Below are 18,131 nucleotides of genomic sequence, written 5' to 3'. Positions count from 1 at the left end.
CTCCAGAGCCTGCATTCTTAACCACCACGTCCCCATGGCAGGGACTTTACTAGGATCTGAACCTGGAAGGTAGGAACTCTGCCTCTTCCTTCTGCCCACCCAGAGGACGAAGCATGCAGGCCAGGTACTGGGAGTTGGAAGTGTGGGAAAGAAGCTGGCCAAGGCTCTCTTGGACCAGTGGTTGCCCAGGCCCAGAAGGTCACAGGGAATGCTGAGGTCCAGCACCACCCTCCCCCCACTTCTGACACTCACTGGGAACCTCCAAATGGAACCTACAGGAGGTCAGGGAGGGAGAGGCAGGCAGGGATGGACACCTCACCTCCAACGAACCTTAAACGGGGGAGGCAGGAACAGAGCTCTTGCTTGACCTTCCTCCTCACTGTCCTGCCCCTGTGAGGTGCCCTGCACTGGAGAAGGGGCAGCTGCCCATCAAGCCATTGCTCAGATGGAGAAAGGTCTATGGGAGCCACTGGGACTAGGTCCCAGAAGGAGAACATGACCTCTGGGTACCTCAATCCTGGCCCCAGGCCTACTGAGGTGGTCATGTCTCTGGCAAGGGCCTGGTAGACAAAGGACATGATGTCTGAGTGGCTCTATACATTTCCTGTTGAGGATAGTCAAGGAAATAGGCAGGACAGTTGCATTCAGCTGAGAGCCTGGCAGGCAGAGGAGAGGCTAGAAGCAGACAAAGGTCAGGTGGGCCACGCCTGGTCCCCCAGAGGGACAGCAGGCTGTGGAAGGGCAGTGGGTGTCACTCACCAGCCACAGCAAGGGAGCTTGGGCCCATGGCTGGTGGGCCAGGGCCGTCAGCACCTGGGGACCATTCACCAGGCCTGGCTCTGCCCTTGGGTTTCTGCCTGGAACCGCAGGTGCGCTGACACTGGCCTGAGGTAGGGAGGGCGGTAGGAGAGGCTCTTGTGGCCCATATGCAGGAACCTACACATGATAAGGTATCATGCCCCAAAGAGACCACAGGGGCCAAGAACTTAAGCAGATGTCCTGGGACATCTTGTCACTTACGTCAGATCCCATCCCCCTCCCCAGCTCAGAGCCTGCTGGAGCCTCAATGACTAGATCCGCTGCTGTGGGGAGGGGCCTAGCTCAGCCTAGGACATCCAGCAAAGCTGTGTCCGATATGCCAAGATGACTCATCTGGGACAGAAGAACCCACAGGTCTGGTCCAGGGACCAGGAGCTATAGGCTGAGTGTCCCTCCAGGGGCTGGAAGGTGGCAGGGCAATGGCCTGAGGCTCCAGGGGCAAACTGCAATGACCAAAACCTGTCTTGGTGTGGCAGCCAGGGGGATGGCTATGCCCTGGGTTCCTCCAGGGCTTAGAGTGGAGAATGCCCCGGGGCTGGGGGCTTGAGGACCTCTAGTGAGACAGACTCAAGGTCCTGGACACCTGGATCAAGAAGCACCTGGGAGTGGGGGCACCTGGGTGGCTCAGTCATTAAGCGTCTGCCTTCGGCTCGGGTCATGATCCCAGGGTCCTGGGATCGAGCCCTGCATTGGGCTCCCTTCTCAGCGGGAAGCCTGCTTCTCCCTCTCCCACTATCCCCCTGCTTGTGTTCCGTCTCTCACTGTGTCTCTCTCTCTGTCAAATAAATAAAATCTTAAAAAACAAAAAAGAAGCACCTGGGAGCACTCTACCCAAGGCCCAGTGATGAGCCTGGGGGATGCCTTTTGTAGTCTAAGCCACTCATGCTACAGCCCAGATGACATCTGTCCCCAGTGGGAGAAGAGGTGGCAGGGAAGGCAGGGCTGGGAACTCCCAGCCCCCTATTCCTTCCCACCCCTTCCAGATGTAAATGACAGGCTGCCCAGGTTATTGCTACCTGGAGAGGGAGGGGACAGAAAGCTGTATCTGAGTGAGGAAGAGCCAGTGTCCCACTCTGCCCCTCCCTCCAGGGTGACCTTGGACAAGCACTCTTTTTTTTTGGAGCCAGGAGACTCACAGGGGAAGGGCCAGGTTCAGAGGTCCCGCCCCTGGAGCCCAGAGCTTCCCCTGGGGAGGACAGCCTATGGAGGCTTGGTGTTGAGATGCCCTGGCCTCCCTATCTGCTCCCATCCCCTATGCCTCTAGGAACATCCTCCCAACTCAAAGGCTGTGGAAGGTGGAGGGGCTGCACCTGCTTTCAGGGCTCAGCAGGTTCAGCCTTCCTCATGAGCTGGGCGTGGATCCCAGGATCACCAAGGTGATGGGCAGCTTCTCTGGCTCCAGGTGCTCCAGATAGACCCTGCAGGGCACAAAACTAGAAGGGCATTAGGACCTTGAACAGAGACCCCCGGCCACCTTGTGCCAAGACCCAGGCCCTGCTGTGGTGACCCTGACCTGGTCAGGACCCTGTGGTGACTTGGGACAACCCCAGCTAGGCCAGTCTTCCCTTCTGTCTCATGGAGACGTCAGTATTGCCTTGGAAGCCAAATCAAGCAAGGACAACCATAGCTCCCAGCAGGCCCGAGACCAAAGGAAGCAGGGCACTGGGCTGTCCAAGCAGAGGAGGGCCTGGCCCTGTAGGAATTACAGCTATCTGCGCCCTCCTCTGGACCCTTATAGGCCATCCCCTATGTCCAACCCTAACAAGAACCCCCACCAAAAGCCCTGAAGTGAGGGGGTGTACGGATGGGGGATAACCCTTCAGGAAAAGGTTCTTGTGGGCAGGGAAGGTTTGAGCTGGGCCTCAGGGCAGGCAGAGGGGTAGGTAACAGGTCTACCAGGGAATCCAGGAGGTATAAAGTGTGGTGGGCATGTTCTAGCAGATAGCATCTGACTCACCACTGGGGCTGAGCGGGGCCAGGTCCGGGAGCTGGTGGGCAGACTCTGCCCCTAGACCTCCACCCAGCTCTGCACCTAGCGCGAGCTCTGGCTGCAGGGAGCTGGTTGGAGAGGAGGCAGCTAGTGGGCATCAGTGGCATCGGGTATCCCCCTAGTCTGAAAGGGGCTTGAGAGGCAGACAGGGCAGGGCCTAGAGCCTAGAGCCCCAGCCACCCCATGGAGCCAAGAAGACTTAACTAGAAACAGACTCTGGCTTTTAGGAAGCTGGGCGTGAGGACAGCACATGCCTAAGGAGAAGGCTACTAAGAGGGAGGCCCCTAAGCTTGGCACCCACTAGACATGACCACCCAGAGAAGGCCTGGTTCCATGGGGGAGCCATTCCACCTCTCCACCTCAGCTGACCCTCTTTGATGAGGAAAGCAGGGATAACCACATTTCACATGGACCCCAGGGCAAAACAAAGCTGTCAGTCCCACAGGGAAGTGGATGATACGTTCTAGGGAGGGAAAAGACCGGGGGCAGTGTTGTGTGTGCTAGGGGACATGGAGAAAACTGCCTTGAGGGCCAAGGAGAAAGGAAGGTAAGCAGAGAGGAGCTCCCAGACATTCTGCTTCGAGGCCCTCTTCCCCTCACCCCCAAACCAGGCTTCTCCCTTCCTGACCAACAGCTCAGATGGTACTATCCTCCTACTGTCAGTGTGACTTCCAGCTGAGCCGGGGGACGCCGGCGGAGTCTGGCTTCGTCAGGAGTGGTGCACAGGTGACGTGCATGACATGGACAAGCCCGGGCCTGCGCATGGTAACTACCCTGGCCACGGCAGTCTGTCCTGGGACCTGCCAGATGCGGCCTCCAACTCAAAGGTATCCAAATTCTAGGCCACAACTGGAGCCAGACCCCTCTCAGGGGCAAGGGACACAGTGGGAGGGGACACAGGCCGCCCAGACATCACTGGGACTTTGGGTCTGCTGACCAGCTGGAAAAACAAACAGAAGGGCTCTGCTTGAGGGGAGGGCTGGGCCTGGATGACTCGGATCTGCCTCTAGGGACGGCGGACAGTCCCATCCTCTGGGGCAGCCTTCTGAGCTGGGAGCCCACCCACCCACAGGTTGGCAAAGGAGGACCTATAGTCTCCCCACAGAACCCAAAGCCCCTTCTGCCCAGTGGGCACCATAAAAAGGGGGTGCAAACACTGGACACTCCTCCCAGTTGGCTGTGGCTTCCTGGGGTGGTCTCTCCATGACCCCTGGGTGAGTTGGGATGGGGGACCCAGCAGCCAAGGTAAGAGAGCTGGGTCCCTGAGGTGGGATATCTGATAGGAACATGGCAGGAATTGTGAGTACTGGTTGCTCAGGGCTGAGTCCCTCTGACCAGGTGGCCTCGGAGACGCTCCCACTGCCCAGCTCAGCCCAAAGAGCCAGGGCCTGGTGCCAAGTAGCTTTTCTGCTTGACAGGAACGTCCCGGGAGTCATTAAACCTCTGCTCAGAGGCTCAAATGTCCAGGCTGTGGAAGGACCAGCAGTCAGAAAGGGGGCTGTGCGTCTGGGCTGGTCTGAAGCCTTCGTGTGGGTCCCTCAGCAGTCAGGGGCCCTGATGGACACAGAGCCCCTGATGGGTGAGGAGGAAGGCGGCCTGGGCTGTGTCAGGTCCATGGCACCAGGCTCTAGAGGGGTCCGTGGTGGGGAGCCCAGCATGAGAGGAAGTGTTGCAGAAGCCTCAGCACCTCCTCTGCAGGGGTGGGCCCAGCTGCAGGTTTAGAGCCCACATGGCAGGGGTCTGGGGGCCCCAAGGGAATGGGGCTACCTGCTGCCTGGTGTATGGGGCATGGCATCGGCTGAGCTGGGAGAGGCCTCCTCACCAGTCCTGGCAGACCAGGCGCTTGGGATCAGAGGCGCCAACGAGACCAGAAGGGTCTAAGCTAACTCCAGATGGAACAGCACTCACGGGTCCAGAAGGCAGCTCCAAGCTGGCAACAACTGGAAAGGACTGGGCTACCAGAAGCTGGGGGCCTGGGACACCCGCTGAGCTGCAAGGCATAGTTAGGGAAGCACCGGGCAGAGCTGGTGAGGACCAGCCCTTTAGTGGCTGGGGACCCTTGCCGTTGTTGATGTGGTGACGCCAGGGTGGTAGCGGACAGCGCTGGGGAGAGCTGGTGTGTCCTCAGCGCCAGCAGGTGGCAAGCTAAGGGGTGGCAGTGAAGGCTGGACAGGGCGACACTGGCTCTCCCACACCAGCGAGGTGCTAAGCCTCACAGAAGGGCAGGCAGGGCCCAGGTCTGTTGGGGGAACCCAGGCCTCTTTGAGTAGGGGCTTTCTCCAGAGATCTCTTGCCCACTCACGCTGGACGGGAGCCCAGGCATAAGGACGCTTTGGGAGGAAGGGCGGAGGCTGACAGAAGCCCCTAGCGTCTGTGCCCAGGGGCCCCAGGCCAGGGCTCCCATTCTGCTGACAGGGTGCTTGGGTCTGAGAGGTTTATAGGGTTTGAGAAGCAGCCGCCCAGCTTGGAGTCCCAGGCTCTGAACTATAGGTAGGAGAGGAGCCTGCTGTCCCCATCACCATCTGAGAAGTGGTCTGTAGATGATTTTATCTGCTGGCTAGCGGAGAAAGAAGCAAGGGACCCCCTGCGAGGGCTAGTAATCGTAGTAGGGGCCTCTTGAGGTTCTTTCAAGGGACTCAGGGGCTCGGCACCCTCTTCCCAGGAGCCCAGGCTCTCACGGCCCCAAGAAGACACAGAGGCCTGGGAGTTGGGCCGCTCCAAGACCGAGGCAGAGGTGCTGGAGGCTGGGGGTGGGGTGGGAGCGTTGGATGGGGTGGGTAGCTCTACTGATGTAGCAGCCTCTGAGGGGGGAGCCGCTAGGACACCCAGGCTCAGGAGCCCCACAGAAGCAACAATGTATCTAGAATCCACCTGCAGGCCTGAGGCTTAACTCTTACCTTGCAGGCCTGAGGCTTAACTCCTGGTGGCAAAGCTAGTGGGTTGGACTCCTCGGCCTTTTGTACTGGGTCAGAGAGCCAAGTAGGGCAGCCGGGGAGCAGGGCCTCATTCGGGCCACAGGCTCACCTGAGTGCTATCCTCCTTTTATCACCTTAGGCCAGAGACTCTCATGTCCCCTAGTGAGGCCACCTGAGGCGGAGAGAAGCCTGGCAAGCAGGTCTGGCCTCGGCCGTTGTGGTGAAGCAGCGGCGGGTACAGAAGATTCCGGCTCCCGGCTGGCCCACAACCCCCAGCACTGGATCCGCGTCCTGACACAGCCCCCAACTTGATGTAACCGGCAGCAAGTGCCGGGACCCATTTCCTCATCTGTAACCGGAAGGGAGTTGTCTGTGTTACTCAAAAGGATCCCTGAACACCTGACCCAGAATCACTGTGGGAGCTGGATTCAAACCCAGCTTTCTGGGCTCCGCCAAGGGCCATTCTTGGTGGGGCCTGGGCAAACATTTTCCAGATGATTCTGTGTGAGAAGTTACCTGAGCTCAGCCCAGCCCAGAAGCCTTGGACGGTTACAGGGGACTGTGGGGCCCGAAGAGCCACATTCAGCCAAGGCAGAGGGAGCCTGCTCTGGCTTCCCTGAGAGGCGGGGGCTGCCGACACCCTCAGCTCTCGACACCCTGACTGAAGCATGGAACAGGCCTTGTGAAAACCCCTGTGAGGGGCAATAGCACAGTCTCCCTCAGACGGGAGTCCTGGGCAGTTCCATCCCTGCCCCACCCGAGGGCTCCCAGGCCAGAGTTGTCCCCTGGGAGCAGCCACCTCCCCCAGCAAGATCCAGGTCCAGGCCAGTGAAACCCAGCCTCTGCACCACGGAGGCCCTCTAGGGCCCCAGCAGACAGACAGATGGCCCAGCAGACAGACAGGTGCCCCAGCAGACAGACAGGTGCTGGGCAGCTCTGCCTGTGCCGAGGCCTCGGAGCCCACCCGGGACTGCTGGTAAGTGGCAGTGAAGTGTAGGAAGATGGCAGGGAGGGAAGAGGGAAAGGAAGCGAAAAAAAGAAGAAACAGAGCCAAATCCCGAAGGTTCTGGCAATGAGGTGGATGAAGTCGACGGGGTGGCAGAGGGCCTGGGGGGTTCGGCAACTCCACCCATGTTGCCCCCCACTCAGGTAGCCTCAAGTGAAGCAGACTGGCCGCGCTTTAGCTCTCTGGGAAACGTGCACCACAGCCCCTGTCCTCCAGCCTGGTGGGCTAGAAGCTTGCTGCACTCCCACCCATGTTTCCCGGCACTCCAGCCACACCTGTTTCCCTTCTCCAGATATTCCTCTAGGCCTCCTCACACGCTGTTCACCGGACTGCACTTCACCCTTGCCTTTACCTTCTTCCTCCCTGCCTCCAAGGGCCACTTCCGGCAGCATCTCTTCTGGGATCCAAGGACGCCTCCTTGTCCCCAGGCTAGGACTGGCCCCTCCCAAGCTTCCAAAGCACGCTTGCCCGGGTTCTGCCACTGTGGTGACCACATGTCAGAGTTGCCGGGGAACTCCTCAGGCCTGGATAGGCAGCAGCAGGAGCAATGGCGGCTGCCGTCCCACATCCTGGCCTAGTGCAAAGCCAGGCTCCAGCTGTTGGCAGGCCCAGGAGGGATACTGTAGCTGGACTCAGGGAAGGCTCACGAAGACTAGGGTTGACACCAGCAGGTCTGACCAGTCCTAGTGGACTGACCCTCTGTCTGGATGGGAGTGGGAAACCAGGACGCCCCCTCAGCAGCCCTGAGAACAAACCTCTTGCAGGAAGAGCCCAGCAGAGGCAGGGTCTCTGGAGGGTGTGCTGTGTCTCCCCATACCAGCTAAGGGGTGAGGAGCTGTCCCTCCGTGGGATGGAGTCACCAGCATGGGAACAGGGTGACAGCACTGTTCTAGGTACACGTAGGTGGGCATGTCCTTGGTGCTGGGAGACGGGCATGTGCTCGGGCTGGTGACCAGCAGTTCTCACTGGGGCAGTGCGCTACAGACCCAACCACCACCAGGACGCACAAAGGTCTCGGGAGGGAAAGGACTTTCCCTGAGCAGGGCAGTGGCTGCCCAGTGGATGGGTGACCAGGACCCACGTGGCCAGAGCTAGCTAGCACAATGGTGCCAGAGAGCCTCAGCACCTTCTGGGCTGGGAGCAGGGAGAACTGCTAAGGACTACGTGATGGCCTATTAAACCTGTGCCCCCCCCCCCAAAAAAAACACAGCCAGGCTTCAGGTCCAAAAACAACCCAAATGCTTTAATGTTTAATGGCCTGCCTCCAGGGCCCACAGCCTTCTTACAAACCTTAGCTAGGTCAAGGGCCCAGCTCACCAGCCTCTGGCTCAGTTTAGCACTCTGCAAGGAGGTAACTCATAGCAGGCCTGACTGACGGGGGCTCTGGCTTAGGGAGTGCCAGGGTCCCTAGTCCACATCTTCAGAGACCTCCCAGGATTGAGCTGTCATTCAGCCTGTCTTGTCTAGTCCCTGAGTCCCTGCAGCTGCTCGGCTTCTAGCAAACATACAACTTTCTCGGGAAGATACACCGGGTGGAGGTGGCAGCTCAGGGAAGTCCCTGGTGTCAATTCAGGACAGGCCTGGGGCCTCCCAGAGGTGAGAGCAGCAGGCCCAGAACAAGGATGCCAGCCCCAGGCTGTATCCAGGCACCCCCTGTAGTGAAGGAGGGAAGGGGCAGGCTCCCCCAGGGAGCTCCAGGCTGGGGGTCAGGGAGGCTTTCCTGGGAAATGACTAGAAAAGTGTAACTCATACACACTGTACACCGTACCACCCTAAAATAACCAAATCCTATGACACACGAAGACTTTCTAGTAGGTTCTGCTTGCCTTAGACTCCTATTCCAGGCTCTGGCTGGGATCTAGGCCCCTGTCCTGGGGAGGAAGCAGACAGCAAACCTTACTGGGTGTGCATCAGGCATCACCCCCCCAACAACCCTGTGAGGTAGGCTGCGTTGTCCTATCTTACAAACAGGGAACTGAGGGCGCAAGGGAGGAAGTGACTTGCCTGGTTACACAGCAAGAACACAGGAGCTAGAATTTAAGCCCAAGTCTGTTGAGCTCCAAAGCCCACACGTTTTCTCTAAGGAAGAAACAGGAAGTAGTCCCCTCTAATAATAAAGGTCCGCAAGTTAAAAGTTTGGAGGCTCTCAGCCCGGCGGGGGGTCGGGGGGCCGCAAGAGCAGAAGCTCCAAGGGCATGTCCACTCCTGGCCCTGGGCAGCTGGCCTTACAAAAGGTAAGGGTTCAGACAGTGACCCCCAAACAGCCACCAGTGCTACAGCGATGGCTCTGGCCACCCAGCACCTGTGGGTGAGGCACAGGCCGCTCCGGCCCTCAGGCTTTGTGGCCCCAAGTAGGCAGTGCCAGGCCATTGAGCCAGGCAGTTTCCAGCAGGTTGCGGAAGCGGGCCCTTAGCGTGGGGCCAGGGGGGCTGGTGCTGGCGGCAGGGGCAGGGGAGGTACCATGGGACCCTTCCCCAGCGGCTGCCTCTTTCTCCGGGCCAGGGGTTGGTGGCTTCCTCCCTGGCTTCCTGGCCTTGGGGACAGGTGACTTCCAAGCCAGGGCTAGGCTCTCCGGCTCATCTCTGGCCATGGTGGGTTCTGAGGAGGGCACAGATCCAGCCTCAGTGTCAAAGTCACCTGGAAAATGAACACACAGTCAGGCCGCAGACCCCAGCACCCTCAGGCCCCATCTCCTGGCCTCCAAAGCCACCTAGACCAGTGGTTCCACTCTGCCTCAGGCCTGGAAGGCCCCGGCAGGGTCACGGCCATTATGACCTTTCCCCATGTGTGCTGGAGGCCAGACCGTCAAGCTGAAGAGTATGCTTCTCCCCAGGTGACGCCAGAGCTCTACTAGATGACTGTACCGCTCAGGCGAAGCGTCTGGTGCGAGAACAAAAGGAAAGGGGCCAACAGGCCAGGAATCACTGGCTGTACAGGCAGGGAAACTGAGGCATGGAGAGAGAGCCCTGCTACACGTAAGTGTAGCATCCTTCTACCAGACCACCCCCAGAGCCCAGGAGTGGAGGAAGCAGCAGAGGGGGCAGGAGGGGGCTTCTGACCAAGAGCACGCCTACTGGCAAGGGAGGCTGTCAGGGAGAACACGGACACCCATGGAAGGGTGGACCCCCCCCGGGTCTGGGGAGGACTCACAGCTCAGGGAGTGGGGACTGGGGTGCCAAATCCAGCCAGCAGCAGGAAGAAGCTGGGTCCCAATCAGTTCTGCACTAGGCCCCAGACTCCTGCAGGCTCAGTCAGGGCAGGAGGGGACTGTGGAGCGCCCGGGCCCCAGCGCCCAGCCGGCAGCCCAGGAAATACGGCCCTGTCCTCTCTGGGCCCAACCGCCCAACTGTCCAGGGAGAAGACGGGGCTGGAGCCTCTGAGCCACGCATGATACACCCCCCCACCCCCGCTCAACAACACTCCCACTTGTGTTTTCTTTGCACCCATTAGGGCAAACGCTCCAACCTCTTAAGTGCTCGGAGGTCAGCACTGCTTATCACCCAGACCCCAAGCTCCACATCTGTGCCTCACCGCCTCGGGCGCCTTCCCCACCCTGACATGGAGCCAGGACGAGGTAAGAGCCCACGGCAAGGCTGCCAGGATGACGAGAAACCGCTCCTGTGGAGACACAGCCCAGACAGAAGCCTGGGGGCAGGATGGCAGAGCAGCAAGGAAAGGCTACAGAGCAGGTCACAGGCCTCAGTGCGCCAGGTGTCCTGATGCAGGAGAGGCCACGCTGGGCACCGCCTGGCACCATCACCAAAGTCCCGGCCCAAGAAATGAGTACACACAGCACGTGACCCCGCAGCAGCTGCCCAGACCAGGGCCAAGCGACCTGAACCAATGCACGTGATGCTCCAGGACATAAAAAGAGCAAGCTGGAGAACAATATGCACGAGACGTCATTTAGTAGGGGAAAAGCAAACCACAAAACATCGCTCCGACTTATGGGTGCACTTCCGTGAATATAAATACTGGGAGGACTGAAACACTGCACATTCAAAAGGCAACCGTGTTTGGGGGGAGAAGGGGATCCCTGCCCGCTTTTGGGAATCAGGTGCCATTGACTGAGGTGGAGAAGGCGGTGGGGGCAGGGCAGAGGGCTCAGGGGAAAGCTCAGGAGTGTGGGTCTGGGAGGAGTTACCGGTCGGAGAGATACCAGGTGCAAAAGGCCAGCATGCATTCAGTAATTTGGGGCTCAAGCTCAGAAGAAGGGACGCTGGGTGGGACACAGACCCAGGGGGAAGAGACCTCAGATAGAGGACAGGGCCTCGTCAGAGCCCCAGAATCCAGAGAAGTCTGCACCGTGGCCGGAGAAGGCACAGCGGAGGAGGAGGGAAGCCGGCAAGCAGCGGCATCGGGGAAGGTCAAGAAAAGTTTCCAGAGGGACAGAGCAGCGGGCCCGCTCAGATGCTTGCAGCAGACGCTGTGAGGGCCCCCAGTGGTGCCGGGGTGAGGAGGAATGCGGGGGGGTCCACAGGGCCTCCCCGGGATGGCCAGCGCCCTCCCCAGCACGAGTTCTTGGGCCTCCCCGCGCTTTCCGAGGCCCAGGCGTCCGTCAGCCCTGGCTGCGACCACTCACACAGCCCACACACCTGTCACTCGTTCACACGGCTCCGGTGGCCACTGGGGCTGCCCCATGCTCACCCAGCTGGCGGCGGACGCAGTCACGCCACTGCAGGCCCAGCAGGTCGGGGTAGATGTCGGGCAGCTGGCGCAGCGCCAGCAGCTTGAGCATGCGCGATGTGCAGCCGTGCAGGGCCCGCTCGCGCAGTGCCCGCTCCTCGGACAGCGTGGTGGGCCGCAGCTCCACGCGGTGCTCCTGCAGCACGTGGTCCACGGAGGCGGGAGGCAGCCGTGGGAAGAGCCGCTCCTTCACCAGGTGGATGGGCACGAAGATGGCCCCGGCCCGCACCACGTGGGGGAAGGGGCACTGCTGTGTGCACACGAAGCTCTGCAGCTGCGACAGCAGCTTGCCCAGCAGCCCCTGCACAGCCTGGCAGTCCTGCCACGCTGCCCGGCCCCAAGGCCCCGCCGTCTCGAGCCACTCGCGCAGCTTCTCGGGCGGGGAGTGCGCCACTGAGCCCGAGATGGCATCGCACAGGGACGCATGCAGTCCTGTGAAGTGCTGCTCTGGAGAGTCCGCCGCCGCAGGGGTAGAAGCTGGAGCCGGAGCCTGGGCCGGGGCAGGTGATGGGGCCGGGGCCGGGGTGGGGGAGGCCATGGCTATGGCTGGAGGACTGGGCAGCGCCAGGTTGAAGCAGGCCACGGGCAAGGGCTGTGTGAGAATCTGGAGACCAAGGGGCATGGATGTGGGGGTGGGTACAGGCTGGGCAGACGCAGGGGCAGGGGTGGGCACCGATGGGACTGCGGCTGCGGCCAAGGGTGCTGGCCGGAGGATCTTGAATTTTCGGAACATGAAGGCTACGGAGCTGTGGAAGTTGGTCCGCGGGGCGGCCTCAGTGGTCGCCGGCACCCCGGGCAGCCCCGGTGCCTCCGAGACTATCTTTTCCAGGTCTGGCAGATCCGAGACTGTGTTCCCCACAGCTGGCGCATCCAGGGCTGCCGTGGGCTTGGCACGCACCGCGGGACTAGGAACCCCGACGGGAGCCTCTGCCACGGGCTTCTTCACACTTAAGTCCAGGGCTACCTCTTCTCTAAGTGAGCAGTGAGGCTTCGAAGGAGCATCCTGGGCAGGCAGGGCCCCCCCCCAGTCTTTGGCAGGGCTCTCACTGGGGGCGGGGGCTGGCTCAGGCCCAGCTGTGTCCTCGGGTGCCGGCACGTCCAGATAGTCACGGTAGGGGGCCAGGCTGAAGACATTGTCGATAATCGGCATGGGTGGAGAGCTGGGCGGCAGCGCGCCCTCGTGCGGCGCCAGAGACTGGCGCTCCCGGGCGCAGGGCGGGAGCGCCGGAGGGGTGCGCGGAACCGGGCTATCTCCAATGACAATGGGTGCTCCAGGGTGCTCACCGAGCTGGGGCTGGAGCTGCTCTTTCCTGCAGCTGGGCAGCCACATCTTCTCCTCTGCTTCCTGGACTGGCTTCTCCGCAGGCCTCCCGGGCTCTGTGCAGGGCTGGCTGGCGGGTAGGGGCTGGCACGCTCGCTGGAAGGCACTGGGCTGCGGCACAGCCTGTACATTGTTTTGGGAAGGTGGCGTCCCTCCAAGCCCCGGGGATGCTCCACAGAGAGCGAGGTCATCCCGGGTGTAAGGAAAGCCCAGTGTCTGGGGGGCGGCGAAGTCCAGCGGGCACCGTGGAGCAAGAGGTGGCTCCAGCTTGAGGCCTGGTGAGGGTGCTGGAAGTGGGGCAGAGGGGTAGGAGAAAGTGTCCAGGCCCACTGCGGGCATATAGGGTGCCTGGGCGGCCTGCTGCCTCAGGTAGGGGCTGCTCAGCCCACCAGCTGGGTACCCAGCCCCCTTGTGGGCTCCCGGAGGCTGCAGCGGGAGCACTGAGCTATAGCTGCCCTGCTTCTCTGGGTGGCGACAGGCTGCTGGGCAAGGCAGGGCCTGCGGAGGGTGAGGGAGCGGGTAGTGGGCAGGCACTGGATCCTGGCAGGCTGGCCCCAGGGGTTGGGCCAGCTGGGCCCAAGGACTGGGGGGTCCGTCGGACAATGCCTGCTTGGGGTCCCCAGAGTAAGGACCCGCATACTTGGAGGCCAGGAAGCCTGTGCTGTGGATGGTCCGATACTTCTCCAGAAATGCCTGGCACGGGGAGAAGCTTACTGAGTTTCTGCCAGCTGGCACCCCACGCAAGAAGGTGCCATCTAGGGACGGGCCCTTGCCAGGAGTTGGGGTCAGAGAACAAGATGGGTCAGCCGGAGGTAAGAGGGGTCCAGTCACCATCGTCCAATCAACGTCCAGTGGCCTCTTCGCTGCCCCATCCCCCAGGCAAGTTGAGAGCCCGTAACACAGAGGGTTCCGGTAGACAGGTTTGGGTGCCGCCAACGGTGGGCCTGGGTAGGAATGAGACTGGGGACCGAAGGGCAGGAGCTCAACAGGACCAGGGTCCTGCACCTTCTCAGAGCTTTCTGCTGGTGGGCGGTAGAGCAGGCAGCTGGTCAACAGGCTGTCCGTCCGAAGAGGGGATCCTGCCACGCTGGTAGGGTACAAGGGTGGATATGGGGTCCAAGATGCCAACCTCTCAGACCCTGCCTTGGGAGCACTCCCCATAGGGCAGGAGAAGTAGGCACCCTTGTAGCTGCAGGGGTCCTGGTTACCAGCAGAGGGGGGCAGGCTGTGCCCGGGCCCGGAGTCTGCCTCCAGGCGGGGCAGCTTGCCATACATCACAGGCCCCAGGGTCCCCAGTGGCCGCTTCTCTGCCATCACTGTGAAGGCTTCAAGCCCTCAGGGGCCCCAGCTACTCAACTGCTGACCTGGGAGAGAGAGGGAGAAAGGTAGGGGCTGTCAGAACAGGCTACAGGCAAGCAGTTGAGGGCTGCTCTTCTCACTGGCTCACCGCCACACCTAAGAACTTGGCACCTAGCAGATGCTTGATAAAGACCATGAATGACTGAATGCATGAGTCACACAACACAGAGGCTGCCAATGTATACCCCCCAACCCCCTTCCAGGAGCCCCTTCTGTTCAGCTTCTCTCCACATGACTCCCAAGACCCCTTTCCTGGGGTTTCAGACTTTGCAGGGCGCAGTCTGCAGATCCATTCGCTCGGCTACCCCCGCTCCCCATATACAGATGAGGAGACCCATTCATCCCAAAGTCCCTGATAAAGATGGAACAAGACACAGGCTTCCTACCTCCCACTACAGCTCTTATTCCAGATGCCATAGGGATCTCAAGATGACCGCTGCAGGGGCGCCTGGGTGGCTCAGTCGTTAAGCGTCTGCCTTCAGCTCAGGTCATGATCCCAGGGTCCTGGGATCGAGCCCCACATCGGGCTCCCTGCTCTGCGGGAGGTCTGCTTCTCCCTCTCCCACTCCCCCTGCTTGTGTTCCCTCTCTCACTGTGTCTCTCTCTGTCAAATAAATAAATAAAATCTTTAAAAAAAAAAAAAAAAGATGACCGCTGCAGCCAAGATGTGGAATTGGACATTGTCTATGAATTCAGATTTCCTGAGACACTCTTTAGGGCTCACTCTCTGACTGGCCAATCTCATCAAAAATGGCAAAGCCAAGCCTGGAACCCAGGTCCCTAGGCCCAGAGCAACACAGATACTGGGCTTGGTTCCGTAGGGTAGGGCTATTCCCCCAGGAGAAGTGGTGGGCAGCATAGCTCCGTAGGGGCCCGGCCCTCAGCAGGAGAGCCGAGGTTGTCCAGTAGATGGTGCTGTGGCACCAGCAGGAAGGTCCCCAAGTGTCCCGGAGGAGAGCCTGTGTGCATCCCAGGCCCTCAGCTGCAGTTGGCTATTCCAAGGCATACGAGGGCAGCACGGCCCCAGGGACAAGCAGGTGGGGAGATGGGAGGATGTGGATGTCCAGGGAGGGAGTCCCCTGGGGCCACAGAATGCTAGCTGGCTTCTACCTCCACTGCACTGACAGAAACACTGAATGCTACAGCAACACTAAGGTCCTGAAGCAAGGGAAAGCAAGGATTGGGACCCAGGCCCAGAGAAGTCAAGCATGGGTTTCCTCAAGGCAGCAGGTACCCAATGACCCATTAAGGGTCATCTGAGGCCAGTCTTCTCGAGCCACATCACCCTTCCTCCACCTCCCCTAGCACCCTGTTGCCCGAAACCCTCAGGTGGCTTAGAAAGGATGAATCAGCTCCCTCTTGCTATGATTAGGCCATGGATCAGGTGCAAGCTATGACCAGCCCCCTCTCCCAGCCCTCTCCTCCCTCTGGCTGGTGGCCAATGACAACCACAGGCTCAGAAGGAGACCATCACATCTTGGGGACAAGAAAAGCCAAGGGTAGTATGAGGGCCAATGCCCACTCCCATCCCAGCCTAACTGCACCACGAAGCCAGGAGGCACTCTGAAAAAGTTGGCTCATCTCCTGGCCAGAATCCAACACCTCAGGCCAGCCTAGAGAAGGGAATGTCCCCTAGAAGACCAGAAGGGGCATCAGGGTAACAGTATTGATAGCAATGCTCTATGACAGAGATCTGCATCCCAGACCGAAAGCCCCATCCTGTGGCACAGCAACCTTGCAAGGAGTTGTACGGTTTTGGGGGTGCTAAGCCTCCCCCCTCACACCACCACGGGGAGCTCTGGTTTAATTAAGTGCTGGCTCTGGTCTCACCTCCCCCACATGCCCCTTGGAGCCTGCTCCACACCCACCCCAGCCCCAGGAGTCTTTCTCTCCTGGGCTCTGCCCATTGCGAGCCCTTTGCCCTGGAGACTTCCTGAGACAGCCTCCCCCTCCACCCTGGGACCCAGCCAACAGAAGTGAAGCCACCCGGGACCCTCAGGGGTCTTTGAGGGAGAGATGGGGCTCTAGGGAGTCAGCACAGGACTATGAAAGGTATGGGGCTGCCCTTACCTCCAGCCAGTAGAAAGAACCCAGTGTACACTCCCTTGAGGGAGGCCCCTCCCCACTCAAGCCAGTAGCCAAAATGTAGGTGCCTCCTTCACACACACACACACACACACACACACACCCTGGAGGAGACAAGCAACTGCTTGGAGAAGGACGGGACCCCAGGGAGTCAGGTCACATCACCCTTTGGGCCACCAAGCCGTTTGCTGGCTGAGGTTGGAGCTGGACTGGGAGGACCAACCTCGGCCAGGGCCCAGGGCAGGGTCCAGAAAAAGAGCCCACCGCCACTGTGCCATCCCTGCCCTAAGCATCAGGGGAAACAAACAGCTCTTCCACCTCTTAGCTGCTCTCCGGAAGGCCAAGGACGTTGGGAGTTGGGAAAGACCAGGAAGAAGAGAGCGATCCTGCCGGGCTGGGGCCTGGCATCTGGCCTCCCCTAGAGGGCTGAATCAGGACCCCTCCGGCGTCCTCACACCTCCCCCCGCTGAGGCTCTGGGCCCTACAGAACCTGGCGCAGCCTAGGCTCCACTGGAGGGGGAAGGGTCGCAGGATCCGCCTCCACCACCTTTTTCCTCTACCTGCCCCGCCCATAACCGTGGTGCCTGGGGCCCTCCGCCAACCTGGCTTTGGGGCTGCCGCCGCGCCTGACCCCGCGGGCTTCCGGGTGTCCCCATGCTCTGTCCGTTGGCGCTGGGACGCACGTGCACCCCAGCAGGCTGATACATAGGCCGCAGCCACGCATGCAAACCCGTGCCTGCAAGGACGTGCATGGCCCACATCTGCACACACGCCCCTCCAGAACTGCGTTCTCCCCTCGCTCGGGCCCCGCACACGTGTGCACACAGGAAGGCCCGCGCACCCAGCCCCGAGGGCCGACACCCAAAGACTGGATGGGGGACAGGAGCTGGGGGCGGCCTGGCCGCAGTGTCCGGGCAGCCACCGCCTCGGGGCGATCCCGCCAGCCTGGGCTGCGGCCAGAGGGTGAGTCAAGCCGTAGCGAGGAAACCGCAGGGCCGTACCGTCCCAGTAGGGCGCGTCCAGGGCCCCGCGGCGCCTTAGCGCCCGCAGCCCCCCACCCCAGGCCCAGCCCCCCGCCGCCCCCACATCTCCGCCCCGGCAGTCCACGTGAGCGGGGCCCCCTGGGAGGCCCGAGGGTTCAGCCGGAGCTCCTCCTCGCCAGCCCCTCGCCGGATCCGGCGCCAGAGCCTCGCCAGCGCTGCGGGGCGCTCCCAGGCCCCGGGGGCCTCGAAGTCCGGGGAAAGTCGGAGCAGCCGCGCGCCCCCTACCCCGCAGCCCGCCCGCCCGGGGCCCAACGCAGCCCGGGGCCCGCCGCAGCCCGGAGCGGCAGCACCTCGGCCCAGGCCCGGCGCGCTCCATGCCCCGGCCGGCCGGTAGGGGCGCCCTGGGGCAGCGCCACCCGCCCCTTCTCCACGCGCCGCCCGCAAACTCGGCCCAACTTTCCGCGTCCGAGCCGGCGAGCTCCTACCTGCAAGGCGCCGGGCTTCCCGCTGCTGCTGCCGGGGGCCGCGGCCGCGGCCGCATCCTCCAGCCCCGCGGAGGCCGCGGGTCCTTGTCCGGCCGGGCCCTGCGCGGGAAGTGGCGGTGAGCACCAAGCGCGGAGACACCCTCCTCGCGGCCGTTCGCGCCGCCGCTGGGCGCCGTCTGCGGTCCCGGGCGGGGCGGGCTGGGGGCGGAGCGGGGGCGGGGCGGCCCGCGCGGTGGAGGCTGAGCCGGGCCGCGCCTCTGGGAGCCCGCGATCCCCTGGGCCCGGGGGTGCGGAGGGCCTGCGGCGGCCAGCTCTACGAGGACCCGGTCGCGCGTGCTGTGCACGGTCTGTACCCATCGCACTCCCCGAGCCGCTGCTCAGCGCGCCCAGCACACGCCTTCATTCAGTCACTCCGTTAGATCATTCATTCGTTGCCACTTTCTAGCTACGTGGCCTCGTGCATGCCTCTTGACCTTGTTGGG

At 61.6% G+C, this 18,131-nt stretch overlaps 1 protein-coding gene across 2 annotated transcripts; it reads right to left on the bottom strand.

Moving 5' to 3' along the window:
* Positions 1-7,850: 7,850 nt before the first annotated feature.
* Positions 7,851-17,807, bottom strand: CUNH15orf39 (chromosome unknown C15orf39 homolog). Of its 2 annotated transcripts, XM_032418035.1 has the most exons (3): positions 17,650-17,807; positions 11,378-14,101; positions 7,851-9,367 (listed from the first exon to the last, which is right to left on the bottom strand). In XM_032418035.1, the coding sequence occupies exons 2-3, from the start codon at positions 14,049-14,051 to the stop codon at positions 9,063-9,065; spliced, it is 2,979 nt and encodes a 992-aa protein (XP_032273926.1). In that variant the 5' UTR covers positions 14,052-14,101; positions 17,650-17,807; the 3' UTR covers positions 7,851-9,062. The 2 variants fall into 2 exon arrangements, with proteins under 2 accessions (XP_032273926.1, XP_032273927.1); XM_032418036.1 differs by lacking the exon at positions 17,650-17,807 and having other exon boundaries at positions 11,378-14,215.
* Between the last annotated feature and the right edge of the window lie 324 nt (positions 17,808-18,131).

This window comes from Phoca vitulina, unplaced genomic scaffold (genome assembly GCF_004348235.1).
Source record: "Phoca vitulina isolate PV1807 unplaced genomic scaffold, GSC_HSeal_1.0 scaffold20, whole genome shotgun sequence".
Lineage (NCBI taxonomy): Eukaryota > Metazoa > Chordata > Mammalia > Carnivora > Phocidae > Phoca > Phoca vitulina.
The sequence above is the reverse complement of the archived record's forward strand: the minus strand, read 5'-3'. Positions and strand labels throughout refer to the sequence as shown.

Excerpts from the sequence above, each read along its gene's own strand:
- CUNH15orf39 (XM_032418035.1), bottom strand. The coding sequence starts at position 14,051 with ATGGCAGAGAAGCGGCCACTGGGGACCCTGGGGCCTGTGATGTATGGC. Across the intron at positions 9,368-11,377 it reads CTGCGTCCGCCGCCAGCTGG|GTGACTTTGACACTGAGGCT; the intron begins GTGAGCATGGGG and ends TTCATTTTCCAG.